Source organism: Fulmarus glacialis, unplaced genomic scaffold, assembly GCF_000690835.1.
Source record: "Fulmarus glacialis isolate BGI_N327 unplaced genomic scaffold, ASM69083v1 scaffold1820, whole genome shotgun sequence".
Classification (NCBI taxonomy): domain Eukaryota; kingdom Metazoa; phylum Chordata; class Aves; order Procellariiformes; family Procellariidae; genus Fulmarus; species Fulmarus glacialis.
In genome coordinates this window covers 36,867-52,328 of record NW_009186876.1, presented here as the reverse complement: position 1 = coordinate 52,328, position 15,462 = coordinate 36,867, and the positions used below count along the sequence as shown (strand labels likewise).

General features: G+C 38.5%; 1 protein-coding gene across 1 annotated transcript in view; it reads right to left on the bottom strand.

Moving 5' to 3' along the window:
- The window catches only part of COG5 (component of oligomeric golgi complex 5), a gene marked incomplete at its 5' end in the record, with an annotated part of 68,633 nt that overhangs the window by 18,784 nt on the left and 34,387 nt on the right, over positions 1-15,462 (bottom strand). Inside the window, 4 exons of the mRNA XM_009572851.1 lie at positions 4,748-4,985; positions 6,364-6,467; positions 7,269-7,331; positions 8,717-8,827. Of these exons, the coding sequence (XP_009571146.1) occupies positions 4,748-4,985; positions 6,364-6,467; positions 7,269-7,331; positions 8,717-8,827 (516 nt within the window). The remainder of the gene's footprint in view (positions 1-4,747; positions 4,986-6,363; positions 6,468-7,268; positions 7,332-8,716; positions 8,828-15,462) is intronic.

Sequence of the window (15,462 nt, the reverse complement as noted above, 5' to 3'; positions counted from 1 at the left end):
AAGAAACTAGCATGGAAATTTTTTAGGAAAAATGATAAAAACTGTTTTTACACTTGTATCATCATGTTTGATCAAATGAGGAATTCTCTTTACATTTTTAAAAACCCAAACACCTAATATTCTTGCTTTTTTAATGCCACATATTGAATCAGGAAACCAGATTCTGACCATAGGCTAACCAGCAGATAGAAACATTTCTTCTGCAGTAGAATTTAGCATTGTCAACTTCTACAGTAAAAACATTTTTCTAGGAAAAGTCAATAAAACCAAAACATTTTGCAGTAATTTATTGATAAAGACTTGAAGAGTTGGTGGCAGTGTTAACTATGCCCCATCAAAACTGTTTGAACACAGTACTGAACAATGCCAAAAAATAACTATAAATCACACCTAGATAAGAAATTTACGAAGGTATATATAGACTCGTATTAACTCAAACAGGACCAATAAAAACAATTCCCTCGACAAGGTTGAAAATAATCAGTCATGACATGAGATGGGCTTCTTGGCACAGACAGTGGCTCCTGCCTTGTATGTCACTCCAAACATACACCTGTACTATGAAAAGATAGGAAATCATGTCATGCCTTCATGCCATGAAGCATAAAGATTACTCAGTCTTTGCAATTTCTAGACTAGTTGTTGTGGTTTAACCAGGCAGGCAGCCAGCCAAACACCACATAGCCACTCGCTCACTCCACGCCCCCACTGGGATGGGGGAGAGAATTGGAAAAAAAAAAAAGTAAAATTCGTGGATTGAGATAAGGAGAGTTTAACAGAACAGAAAAGGAAGGGGAAAAAAAGAAAAAAAAAAAAATGGTAGAATATACAAAATGAGTGACGCACAACGCAGTTGCTCACCGCCCGCTGACCAATACCCAGGCAGCGATGGTTACTTCCCGGACCACGCCTCCTATTTATATACTGAGCATGACATCATATGGTATGGAATACCCCATTGGCCAGTTGGGTCAGCTGTCCTGGCTATGCTCCCTCCCAGCTTCTTGTGCAGATGGCAGAGCACGGGAAGCTGAAAAGTCCTTGACTAGTAGACTACTTAGTAACAACTAAAAACATCAGTGTGTTATCAACATTCTTCTCATACTAAATCCAAATTACAGCACTAGGAAGAAATTTAACTCTATCCCAGCCAAAACCAGGACACTCGTTTATTTCAATGCAGTTGTGATTTGTATTTGCTATTAATAAACAGTTATTTTCCTGTATCAGCTTACAAACCTTATGTAGCAGACTACTAGTTTCCATGCCAAATATTACTTTAAATTCCTCATTTCTTCTAAATAAATTTCTCAACTGATCGTGCTTATACTTCATTCTTTGCTGCATTGCCCAGCACTTCCATTGGGTTTTACGAAGGCCTGAACTACAAGCTACCAATCCCCATTACACCAATGCCTAAGTGTAAGTGCTGTAACAACTCTGAATACCAAGCAAGTTAAAAGGTCCTCTGGAGAAGAACTGGTACTCCCCAGATACATAAATGTTGAAAAACCATCAGGGCTTGCTGGCTTGCTTGCCTCCGGAAGAACATTTTTTTCATTCTGACTAGTACTGAATTAAAAAGTGAAATTTGGTATTCCATACGTGAATACTGAATTATGGTCACCTTAAAAATACAAAAACAAATGAAAACAAACTGATCCAGGAATTTATAGGCGTGAACTGAAAAGTAACCTTGTGCAATTGCCTGCATAAAAACTGAGAGCATGAAGAGAGGTGAATTCCGCCTGGAGACTGGAAATATTTCAAACAACGAGAGTCCCAAGGAACAGCACAGTATGTGATAATAACCTTGCAGCACTGCGGACATTTTCTAGGGCTTAAAATGTTTCTGTGCTCCTGTAAGCACTGATCTTCATGAAATCATATTAATGATATTCAGGCATATTTCAAACCTATCATACCTCTGTTTACAGCTGCCACACTAGCACACATCTAGTCTTTCTGTTGAAATATAATGCACAAGATAGCAAAATGCAATACTGACACTAGAAACAGGGTAAGACAGAGTTAAACAGAATTACAGCAATAATTCCTAACTGTGTAAGTAGCTGACCCTTACTCAAGAAAATCGGCTCTTGTGCACCTCACCGAACCCAGTTCTGAATGAAGAGAACTTGAAGCCTCAGTTTTCCCCCTTCTGTGTAGACACCTGTTCTTTTGAGGCAACTTATCAGTAAAACACGTTTCCAGTGCAAAAATTTTCAAATCTGACTCTCAGCCAAAGCTATTCTGCTGAGTATAAGGCAGCTGTAACTAACTCTGAGTACCCTGAAAAAATGTGCACAAGCACATGAGATACCCAAAATCTGATGCAACCCAAGATTATTTGACTTACTGCATGCGTGTTTATAAGAAGACCTCAAATTAACCAAAGTTTCTGGACAGATTTCTGCCAAGGTCTTTTGCTTGCAAGTAACCCCAAAACACTAAAAGGAGTTTTAGATCTCAAAAGCCAGTTTTAAGCAGGAACATGTAACCCTTTTTGAGTACAGAAAATACAAAATTACTCTACAAGACAGAGCACAAGTAGAAACAGTTTATAAACAAACCTCCTCCTACACACACAGTGTCTTTCCAGGCAGGTGCTTCCTTCGGGTTTGGCTTTAGTCCAACAATGCAGTGCCTTTCTGGGACTGAAAAAAACCCTGCACGTAGCATTTACGGCGATTTGGAAAAGTTTATCCTTCCCATCAAGCCAGCAGCCCAGCTAAATACCTGCTCCCTGCTCTCCTCAGCCCAAAGCAGCAGCAACCTCCCGTTCTCTTTGGAGGAATCAAGTCTTTTCCTCAACAAAGCCACATGACATGTGGGAACGGGAGCATGGAAGTGAAATGAGTCCTGTTTAGGATTACAGCCACATTTTGGCGAATGTGCCCAGGACTCCTGGCTGGGTCAGAGCAACTACAACCTCCCCAGTGGGGCTACCAGGAACTGGCATCCCAGGCACATGCCCAAAACCCATCAGGTTTTCAGGAGGGGCAGAGACACCCCAGAAAACATGGATATAAGGCACCCTCCACATACAAAATATTTTGGTCCTTTTTCTGTTATCCCAAGCAACAGTATATAGTGTCCAGGTCATTCTGGACACTACAACCCCCGTGCAGCCTGGTACGCCCTAAAGAGCTCTGTGCAGAGATGCTCAAAGGCACAGAGCGAGCATTGAGGCGGCTGTATGGGGCTGGTTGGACTCATATAGTTCTTGTCTTAAGCCCATTCTTAAACAAGCCAAAAATATGGTGCAATGTGAAGATGAGAAAAACACAAGGCAGCCCCCAGATGCAGCAACAGTTGAAGGCAGGAGACAAGAATGAATTCAAAACCTATTTTTTCCTTCCACAGCACTAAAGAAGAGAAATCAGAACATTTATCTTCACACAGTTGTCCATTCAGGAGTTATACTCAGCACAGTGGGGAAGAACATGCAAATCCCCCTACACTCAGGTGAAAACATATTTTCATTTTTCACTTAAAAGGCAGCCCATGTCAGAATGAGAAAAATAAGTTTTTAAGAAAGATAAACGAGTGATATTTTTAATATTATTATAATAGGTGCTTAGATCAGATGCTCTGTACTGTAGAATTAGGTGAAGATATTTCCCAAATTTATACAACTTACTTTAGTACTGCAGCATAAATTACAAAAATTATCTATATTCCTTCCAGAGGAGGAGTCAAGTGTCCTTTTTTTTTTCTCCAATTTTATGCCATTGTCTTCAAAATAGAGAAGGGAATGGAACCTTCTCACTGAAAGCAATTGAAAACTTCCCTCAACTTCTGTGGTTAAAGGCTAATTTGCTACTTTTGAGTAATGAATAAAAAAACTTCTCTCAGAAGTATGTAACTCACAGGCAAATGATACAAAGCAGCCACAAGCAGGAGCGGAGATGGCAGTGATTCCCCCCTCTCTGCCTTCCTCTCCTATCTCAGTCACCTACCAGCCAAAAGCAGCACTCGGTATGCAGGCAGCTGGTGCTAATTTTCCCTTTTCCGCTTGGATAGTAATAACTGGAACCCTCAGACTAATCTAGTGGATGCCTGTATTCTTTGGCAAGTTAATCACAGTGTTACTACTGACGAATTAAATTTGAATACAGTAGATAATGCAGAGAGGTAGTGGATATTAATCTGGCAATTTGTTTTGTGTTTTAGTCCAGTATAAGAGCTAGGTAAAGCTGAGAGGCAGATAAGTCAATCAGGTCATGAAGAGAATCCCACAAGAAAACTCCCTTCTGTTACCAAAAGGGCAGTTCTTCCACAGGATTTGGTATTTCTTTAGCTTGTCTCCTACACTGCAAGACAGCTGAGTTAGCAAATAACCACTGTGGGCACTGCGATATATAAAGCAATTAAGAAAGTGACACACCATTCCGTTAGAAGAGAGAGAAAGAATGAAGTGAATGAATGGTGGCAAATGATGGACGTACCGAAGAGGTCAGACAACGGGATAAAATGTCAAGACGCAGCTGAATTTAAATACAACAGTCACTTGATAGGAAGCTGTCAGACCTCCCTGAATGTGCCTTATGGTGATGCAGGATCTTCAACTACTTAGTGGATGCATTTCTCAGAACACAGTATCTTATCAGAGAGCATGTTCAGAACTGGAATGCACCAGTCTCTACAACTGCCTGTTTATACTTTGATGCGGACAAAAGTATTGATGCTTTTGAGTGAACACAGTGAAGTAACAGTAAAGAGCAGAAATCAGTATTAAGGGTACCTGTGCAAAATCCGCCGCAAGTCGCATCTTCCCACCTTCACCGAGGGGCCTTATTAGACTGGCATTGCGAATGAAAAGTTCAATTGCTCTTTGAGCCATGGCTTCAGTGTTATCAAAGACAAAGTCAAAACACTCAAAATGTCTGAAGTAGTCGCTCATGACTCTTGCTATAAAACCTTGTAGTTCTTTCATGTACAGAGAACAAGGGACATCTGGTTTTCCTGAGCTGGATAATGATCTGAAAAAAAAAAAAAGAAAAAAGAAATGGGGACAGCTAAATTCATCCTTAAAACACAGGCAAAAACTATTGGATTCTTTTTAATTTTTTTCCTACCCCACAAAGTCATGGCATGAATTGTAGAGTCTCATTTCTACTCAGAATAAAGAGTGTGTAGCGTGCTCTGAAACTGTAGTCAAAAATATCTCTTTATCAGCCTTTCCCATCCTAACAAGATAAAAGAAATCATCCCACTCCTACCCAACTTGCAGAGCCTCCACCAGTTTGGAGCCTAAACCTCAAATCCAGCCCCTAAATTTAAATTTCCCAGTTGTTGATTTGAAACTCTAATAATGGATCAGAAAATACAAGCACATGTCACATGGTTACTAGTTTAGCCTGTCCCAAACCTGTTCTCTGTATAGAATTAGTTTCCTAGATTCTTCCAAACTCAGGATTATAAAGTCAATCTAATTACCACAGAAGCAGCACAAAAGCTACAGGACACAGAAATCAATCACCTTTCTCTTTCTTTGAATCACAGTCAGGGAAAAGAGCTCTTCCAAACTCAGGAATCTGATCATACAGGCTCTCTAACAAAACTTAGCCTCTGATTGAAATCAGTTTATCCAGCTAGAGAGGTATTTTGCTAGTGGTGGCAAAAGAAAGACGGAGAGGGTAAAATATTGTTTAAAAAAAAAAAAAAGTCAAAAGGAAAATTTAAAACACCTCTGAAAATGTACTATTTTCAGTGAATTTCCAAGACAGAAAACAGGACAGCTGATGATGATATAAGCAATGTCAGAACAGAGATAACAACCAAAACAACGCTCAGAAAGGAAGTCTCAATTATGGTAGGGCTCAAGATCTTTGCAGATAAAGAATACTGGAAATTTTAATTAAAATGCTATGGGAAAATAGCATAATACACTAAATCTGAGCTTCCAATAAAAAAGATTTTTTGAACCATTTCATATTCAATAATACTTTAGAAAAATTTCTCTACAATTTTGAATCAGAGGTTATATGCTTTATTTTGAGAAACAAGAATATTGACAGTTCTGAAAACTGCCCACAAAAAATAAGTTTTCAGAGCAAAAGGGGTTTTTAAAGACAAAAATGGCCTCTTTTTGGTTTTATTTTTCTATTTAAAATGAGTTTTACTCAAGAAATAGGCAAAAAAAAAAGGGGGGGGGAAAGAAGACAGATGCTACCTGATTAATTTGTTTCAATAGATAGGTGTAATTCTGCTTTCTGTGTTCATTGACCATAAAGCATCGCCTTCCCCTTAACAAACAAGCACTTTTGTTCCAAGGACATTGTAGCAATAACAACTTATTATGCATGTGCAGGACGTCTTACTAAAGCAATGGTAAATTTAAAAAATATTTCTAGTTACCCAGAAAAATCTTCCTGGTGCATAGTGATGATAATAGCTTCTACTGAATCTCCTACAGAGTTCAGTAACGGTTGAACAGCACTACCCATTAGATCATGGACTGCCTAAAATAGAATAAGAAAAAGGCAGAAGTAAGGAAACAGAAACTAGAAGCATTTGCATCTTGACACCTCAAAAATACCTTGACAAACAGTTTATTTCAACAGTGCTTTTTATTATTCTGCATTAGAAACTGCTAAATAGAAGGCCAAAAGCCTAAGATAACATTTCTCTTTAATTGATTTTACCAGTAAAGTACAGAAATGAGGTTGTTTACTACTTCTATGTAAACCTGCCTTTAAATTTTTTTTGCATTCCTGGTTTGTAAACATACATGGTTTGGTGCACACACTTCGCTCAGCTGTTCATTCCCCAGACACGCAAGCTGCCCTTCATTCCTCTGCACACAACCCCTCCCAGATTAGCGCACAGCAGGACGGATGTGGAGAGCTGTCATCCACAGAGGGCTGCACGGCCATCCACATCGCCCCCTAGAAAAGCACCAGGTAGCATAAAAAAATCATAATTTTATGTGTGTGTCGGGGGGGTAAGGGGGTGATGAAGGATCCAGTTATTACTGTGAGAATGCTGCAGAGAAAGACATTTATTTTCACAGTCAGATGACACCTGGGTTCCGAGCATTACGAGAATATTCTCGAATACAAATGCTACTCAAGCAGTGATTTGGCACATGCAACATATATGTAGCTGCAGATACAACAAAATACAAATTTCAGAATATTTGTATACCTTTGACTAACATGTACTGACACAAAATAGTACCTGGGAAAGTAAGTGCCCATTTTAAGTGTAACAAACAAAGCAAAGCTCAGCCCTACCCCTGCAGCGTATGGACATTCAATTACCTTTAAGGCAGTTGTGACTGTCTGCTCAGCAGCTGCTGGAAAGGAGCTCTGATTGGTAATGACCTAAAAATTTTAAAGTGATTGTTAATAGTCAACATTCAACAAATTATTAGAATCCATTATATTTAATTTCATTTAAGAACATACTGAGTTATCCTTAGTAATGAGTGGTTTACATAGGTATTGATAACTATTAAATGTTTTTTATACAGATAGAATTTTCAATGCACCAGTATCAGTCCTTCGCTCTCAAATTTCCTACGGACTCTGCTTCTGCCGTGGCAAAGAAATGATTCAATTGAGTTCAACTGAAATTTAGCTGAAGGGTTAACAGAATCAGAATAAAAATAAGTGGTGTATTCTCCCACTGCTAAGTATAGAATTATGGAGAACTATACAAGCAGCTCTATGGCAAATATTTGAAAGAGTAGTTGTTCTTTCTCAGTACTATGACTATTATAATACTACATGTTAAATAGCTGTTTATGTACAGCTACAACGATATTAGAATTGAAGGTCAAGGAATGATCTGAAGGAATATTCTACCGATTTCCTTACAGTTATGAACATGCTATACAATAGTATTTTTAAGCCAGATAAGTACTGAACTGAAAGACTGAATCATATCAGATCTCCCTCCAACACTAAGGCACATGAGGTTCATTACTAAATACATCAAAGAAAGCAAGACTTAAAAGTTATCTACCATCTGTTTGCAAAATCCAAGCAAATTTTATAGGCTTTTTAGCATTTTTTAACATTCTTTAAACATATCCACAGTCAGGAGTACTCACGATCTTTTTTCTAATCAGGCTAGGATTTAAACACGATTCACTACAACTACCACTATATCTGTTTTAATTACCAAGACTGTGTAACCATTGGCATCACTAAGCCAGTAAATTGGAATTATTCATAACTGTGCTTAGTCCCGAAAACATTTCCAGGCCAGACTTTGGTCACAGCAACAATGCATGGAGATATTTGTGAGGTGCTGCTTTTCTTGATTTCACCCTTTCCCTCCTCTTTTCAGTTTGGCCACAATTGTGGGAAAGTAGTGAGGGTCTTCTCAGAAAGATAAGTTTGGGCTGGGACAGATGCAGAGAAGGGCTATCAGGCTGACCAGTACAAAGACAGAGCTTACTTGATAAGAAAAAACAGGAAGAGTTCAATCATTTAGGCTCACAAAACAACGGCTGTGAGACGTGATTGTTCTCTATAAACACATCTTTCACTCCTCTTCTAATATTGACAATTTGTCACATTGCAGTGCTTACAAGGGGCAACCAAGTCTCAAAGAGCTGTACCGATGCATAGCAAGGTACAGCTCTTAACCCAAAATTGGGCTGTATTTGTCGGAGTTCTCATCAGCTAATGGGAGAATATGCATATGATAGAGCAAAGAAGTTAACATTATGGCAAGAAGAGAAATACCAAAGGAAGCCTACCTTCAGAACCGACTGGTGCAGTTTGTATAGTGAATTAACGACTGCCACGTTCCTCCTCTGTCCCTCTGTGAGCGGTCCAATCACCTGGCTGGCATCTCCTTGAGTAGACAGCTGCAGTGATTGCAAATTGTTGAAACAGTACCAACTCTTTAAACAGTGCATCACCACAAAATTATAGTTAACTATAGTTAACTTCATTATAGTTAACTTCATTAGTACCAATGTTCTTCCATTTAACTCTTGTCTCGATTCATATGATTTCTATCTCCAGATAATACAAACTAAACAACAGGAACCATGAAAGAATGCTGTCTCAGCTCCCAAACACAACACTCAGACTCAGACCTCTTGGAGATACCTAGTCCCAGCATAACCTCAACTTTGGAATCTAAGAGTCAGGTGAAGTCGTGTACCCAAGGATGCAGTATAAACTGCAGCAGGAGAACTGAAAAGGTATTCTTTTCTGTATGCCCTCAGTCCTTACTTCTGACAACCATTCAAGCCTCTCCTTAAAAACTCTGCAAATAGGTGGCTTACAGCTTTGTACGTATTAGTGGCTTGTATAAATGAACAGGAAAATAGAACTGCAAGGACAAAAACCTGCTGGTCCTGTCATTAAAGAGAGTTCTATCCATGAATCTTTCAGCAAAAATCAAAAAACTATTTCTTCACATTTAAACTCCACAAAGCATGCATTTTTTTATCATTACCACAGAAATCAAAGTTCCAGGTTGATACATAAATAGCAATCAACTACAGAACAGTTCCGTAAGGATACCACAGCATATGTTTATAATTTAAAATGAAATAAATTGTAATTGGGAAACAAACTGAAATTTTCTTGTGCACTGAAAGCTGCAGAAATACAAAGAATTGACAAAAGGCTATGTGAATTCTAGAAGAAGTATGTCTAAATATTACAGCAAGAATAGCTATTAATAGAAGGCTTTACTGAGATATAATTATCTGACTAGTTATCTGTATTTCAGGATTCAAAATTATCCTCCCGAAAACTCCTGAAGATGCCTAGCTCCAAAAGCCTCCCAGTAAAAATATATTCAACTCATTGAACAAGTCATCAAGAGACTTATGAAGTGTGTCTTTAAAGACAGTTGTAGGTCCTACAGAAAGCTCCTAAACTAAAACTGAATATACAGTAACGATTGTTTAAGAACAAAAGAAACAAACATAACATGAAAATTTTTAAGTTATGGGAATCAGTGAATATTCACTAGTGGAAGACTATTCCTGTTCTTCCCATAGCTTCCACTCAGCATAAACACAGACAGCATGCAATCAAACTTATCTAGTATTTGCCAGCACTGCTAATAAAGAAGTTTTAGACAAGTTCTTCCAAGCATACAAGAACTCAAACTTCTTCACAGCACTACGGTGACAATATCAGTTCATTTTCCTTTCTTTAAATTTAGGGATTATTTCAGGATAAATAGGAGGGAAAAATCTTTTCCAACGTATCTTCAATTATTTGACATCAGAATGCATCTTTAGACTAGCGGACAAATATATAATCTCAGCATCTTCCTGCCTTCCTGATCAGAACAGCCATGTGAGCTACGTACATCTCTGTTTCCTTCCTGGTATTTCTATCTGACAGACCCGACTGGTTTTAAGAATTCTGCTTCTCACGCTTACAGCTTCACAGATTAATAACAAAACAGCTGTGCAGAGAAACACCCTGTACACCCAGCTGATCACCCTCCCAGACTCCAATAACCTTTTTTTCACACCTTTTTTAAGCACTGTACAGACTATTCAATTTTTTTTGCACATTTACAACTAGTAAACATAAAAGACACTACTAAGACAGTAAAATTTTACATCCTAGTCACTTAAATTTCAGTTCCTCAGAGCCTAATGTAAAGGTTTCACAATTTCTTTTTCTTAGACATTATGAAGTCATTAGACTGCGTCTCTTCTGCTGGTGAAAAAGCTTAACTGATAAGTAAAACCAGTAACAAATACAAACGTAACTCTCCTGCAGCAAAAAGCAACTCTTGCAGTCAGCAATAGTGCACAACAGCTTCACAGGCAAAGTCTAAAAATGCCTTAAAAGCAACCAATCTTTCTAAAATTGTTTACCATATTAAATTCCCTTAAATTAATCAATTTGAACTTTGACAGCTAGATGTGTTGATCTGTTGTGTATCTTAAAATAAAATCACTGGTCTAAAACAAAGAGGCTTGGAAAACTTGACTCTTGTAACTAGCAGTAGGAACTGGGCAGCCCAGGGCTCCCTAGGACCGCTTCTCTGAAGGTGTGCCATGGAAACACCTGGCACCTACATGGGTAGGTGTGCTTTACCATCTACAGCAGAAGTCTCAGGTGGTCATTCCCATCTCTTGCTGTCACCACAATGATTTCTATGACCTTGCCTTGAGGCAAGAAGGTTCTGCACTGACTCTGTCCAACATGGTTCATGTACATCCACTTTGTCACTGGCATGTATCTAGATTTCAGGTAGTTTGTCATTATTCCATGACAATGCCTCAGACTGAATTCTTGACACCTCTAATATCCACTGTACAATCACGCATCCAGGTAGGAAAATGCCATCATTGTGTCTCCCCAGTTCCAACAAACCACGCTTATGGCCCATTTACTTTAGACACAAATCATCCCTCAATTTATTTTCCATTATACCAGGTTTTATCAACGATTCACATTCATCACTCTCATTTATATAGCAAGTACTTTTGAAGTTCTGTGCTGGACACAGCTTATGCATTTAAGCCCAACGGTAATGTAACTCTTCCTCTGTTATCTGCCCACTGGGGATTGCGCTGTATAAATAGGTTAAGTCAAGTAAGTGTGAAGCCTAGCCACATCCACTCAGCTGAAAGATACAGTCCAAAAGCCTTCTTTTTGATGGGGGCACTAGAGACAAAATCAGATGCCTTTTTAATCAGTTAGATTTATGCAGAAGGCCAGGAGGGTGAAGTTATGCTAAGCAGAAATAGGGAGGACAGAAGGGGTGACTTTATCCCAAATCAGAATCTATTTTGGGAAAGAAACAACTAAAAGACAAAACTTAGCTGAAGGACCAGATCCCATCTCCAGGGAACCGTCAGTCACCCTGGAAGTTAGTCTGGATTGAGCCTGATAGCTGAAGAGAAAACGGCTTCCTGCGGAAGCCAGACCTGAATGAGCAGTAACAACAAGAGCAGTAACTATTCCACTTTTCTGTATCTGCCTTTAAGTATAGCAATTGATTTCTTACACTCTTCACTTTAGTTGGGTAAACTGTTTCTGCTTTTACCTCAAAACCTGTCTACTCTTTACAGCAATTTCATGGGCACTACCAAAGCGCAGGCACCCGATTCCCCAGCAAGTGGCAATTCTACAATGGGTGACACGTCAGTATGAACTCCCTTTGCCATCATGAGCTACCAGCACACTGGCAATATGAGATGCTAGTGAGGAAGAGAGGAGTGAGGCAGAGAAGTCTCCCACTAGCGAATATTAGCCAGGACTTTTGCATCATACATCCAGGCACTAGGACAAGGGCTGTGTCTTGTGGTACCCTCAAGAATGTGAACGTGAGCTTCCGTCCCATGCAGCATTTCAAGAAAACTCAAAGGACAGCTGTTAAACTAAAATGAGAGAGAAAAACTGGAGATACTGCCTTTCTGACATGTATATGAGGACATTCTCTAAGATTGTTGAAACCTCTAAAGAGGTTGAAATTTGCAGGTTCAATCCAGTAGCTGACTAGCTGGAGGAAGCTGCCTAGAAGACTTTTATTTTAAATCTAATTCAACAGAATCTGAGGACTAAGCAGTAGATTGGGTAGTTTATTGAACCAAAAAGGACACTTGTAGAAACTGATACACAAAAAATGCATCACGAAGAGGAACAAGCTGACTGAAGGCCATCTGACTTTGCTTCAGCCTGACATGGTTGAGAAACTGTAAGCCATGACTGGCACTGTGCTCTCACCAAATTCAGACGTCCTTCTGGAAAATTGTTTCTTTTAGTTTGTATCCTTCAGTACACTAATGTGGTTATACTGCTTCACCTGCAGAGACTGCAGGTGCCTCGTATTGGGTCAGTAAGTTGCCTGATGCAGAAGATTTCAGGAACGATTCACCTGACCACACGCAGGAAACCACAAAGTAGAGAAATAAGCACTTCTATTGAGTAATTAATCTAGCCTGTTTTACAGACCCTGCTTTAGGGAGAGAGTAAACGCATCCTGTACGCACCTATTTCCCTCCACTAACTATAAAGGGAATCTAAAGCAGTACCACGGATACATACAGGTAGCTATACTGCCTGAAGTCATGTCAGATGAATCCTCACCCTATAAATGTATTTGCACCCCTCTGCATAGACCCGCTTTGGAAGTATGTCTCGGAAATAACTAGATCTAGTGTTCTGGATTTTACACTTTTCTATGCTTAATACCTAAGAACAGACGTGTAATTTGGCGGCATGGATTTGATCTCACATGTTGAGACATGTGCTATGATAAGATTGCTTTGGGTTTAAATTCTTGTTTTCACCACGAAGTAATGAATGTAGAATTTAGATTAGGACATGAATCAAATCATCAGTTCTCCCTTGGGTTATAAAAAATGCTAACTGAGTTTGTCTTTTTCTTGTAGAAAAGCTCAAGACTACTGATACATCTTTTCCTATAATTTGTTTAGTGTTTCAAAGTGACTAACTTCCCCTCTTTCAACAGGTGGCAGCTCAGAAAAGACACTGATTTGTGAGCTGGTTTGCTACCATTCCCTTCACAGACCAGACATTTTGTGAAAAAGCTCAGTTTCACACTAAGTAACTAAGATCTTGTGTGCATCCTTATTGACAGTTTTGGAAAACTCCGTTTATTTGATTTTTCGACTCTAAAACAGCCTCAGCAAACCCACTCTTCAAAGAGCAGAAAACAGCATCATAATTTAGGAATACAGAGAAGATTTTAAATCAGAACAAGACGAAAGTAGTGCCTCGCAACAAAGCATTTGATCTAACTCTAGGATCACAAGACTTATGTGTTTTGATAGCACAAGTTGAATTCCAATTGTCAAGCTGGAGTATTCAGGAATAAATACATTCCTAATAGAGGCAGCTGATGTGGCCATACCTCTGGCAGAAAGCAATCAATCCATCTGGTACTTGGCCTCCTGCCTGATCATAACAACTTATTATAAGGCACAAAATCCATTTACAGAGTTTCTGAGTCAGTAGGGCTTGTCCCTGGGATTTCTCCCATAAACTACAAATAATTGGGATGATTTACTATTAGGTTTAATGTTTTCCATATGGCAGAAGGAGCCTTTTATAATCTCTTTCCCCCTAAGAAACACAAAGTTTACTAGAATCAGTTTGCTACTTTTTGTAAAAATATGACACCGTTTAGCAGAAAAAAACTTAACAATCTGAACTTCAGGAGCTTTGCCACTTAATATATTAGCTACTTAGAGGGCAATTTGCAAAAAGAAGAGACATAATTTAAAGGTTCGAAGTATAGGATTTGGATGAATGTGTCAGGGCAAATAAGGTCCTTGACTGATGAGGACTAATTAAAATAAATGTTCTGCTTTAAAAAAAATCAACTAAAATTTAAGAATAAATCATAAATAAGAATTTATGTTCTTGGAATGACTTCTAATTTTTCAAAGAAGAAGAAATATTTCAAGACATGAAAAAAGGAATACTCTGTGAGTTCAGGCAATAACTTATTGCACCCTCAGGAAATTCTTGTAGCTTCTAGAATTTTTTTTTTTTTTTTTTTTTCCTTAGCTTCCTCAGAAAAATGAAAATTTTATATTCTAAAAATATAGAAAAGGAGCTCTATGGTGAAGTCATTCAAAATCTTATAGAAAATACAATAATGATTTTGGGAAGAAAAATTTGAAGGGACTGTTAAGTCCTTGACCAAGAAAAAAGACCAAACATCATGCTCATACTATTCATGCTAGAACAACAGCAATCATCAAACCATTCCCTCGGAGGTGTTTCTGTTTTGGGTTTTTTTTCTTCCTTAATATTTTCAAAAGAGGAAGAAATGGAAAGCAGCAAATGGTCTTTCTGTAACAGAAAAGACAGGATTTATCTCTAAGTCTCTGAATCATCCGAGAAGAAAAGCACTATACAAATAATCAAAAGTGAGTAATGGTTCATGGTCCTTAAATAATGAGATACTTTAAAACAACTCTGCTTCAGAAAGCACCTAAAACCAGCTTCTTTAAGGACTCTCAGAGAATCCTAAACCTGAAGCACTCGGAATAATTTCTCAACTTCAAAAATTATGCCCCTTGTATTTCACATTTTTTCAGACTCAGGTTTGTCCAGCTAGCCCAAGTCTGAGGAGGATTTCAAGGACAATGTGTGTTGATCCTGATACTTCTGACTGTAACAGTTTACTGAATTTTTCATGCTTGCCAAATTAATGACTGAATGATTAATCATATTTTATATGTCATCCCAATAGCTGTTGGTCCCAACCAACTACTGAGAATGCACCTCCAGAGATGAAGAGCAGACATCCATCCCCAAGACACGTGATATGGGTCCAACATGATAGGTGATATTCACCTACACATAAAAAATATAATCAACGTATTTAATTGCCATCTGCCTTTTTTGGTATCAAGTCCAGGCATTAATTGAGATTAGAATACTTCTACGCTGCAGAAGGTTATAAATGAGCTTTACATTGTCCAACTCTCATTAGAGGTGTTCCAAAATTGCAAAATTCCAAAGCCTTTACCATATAAAC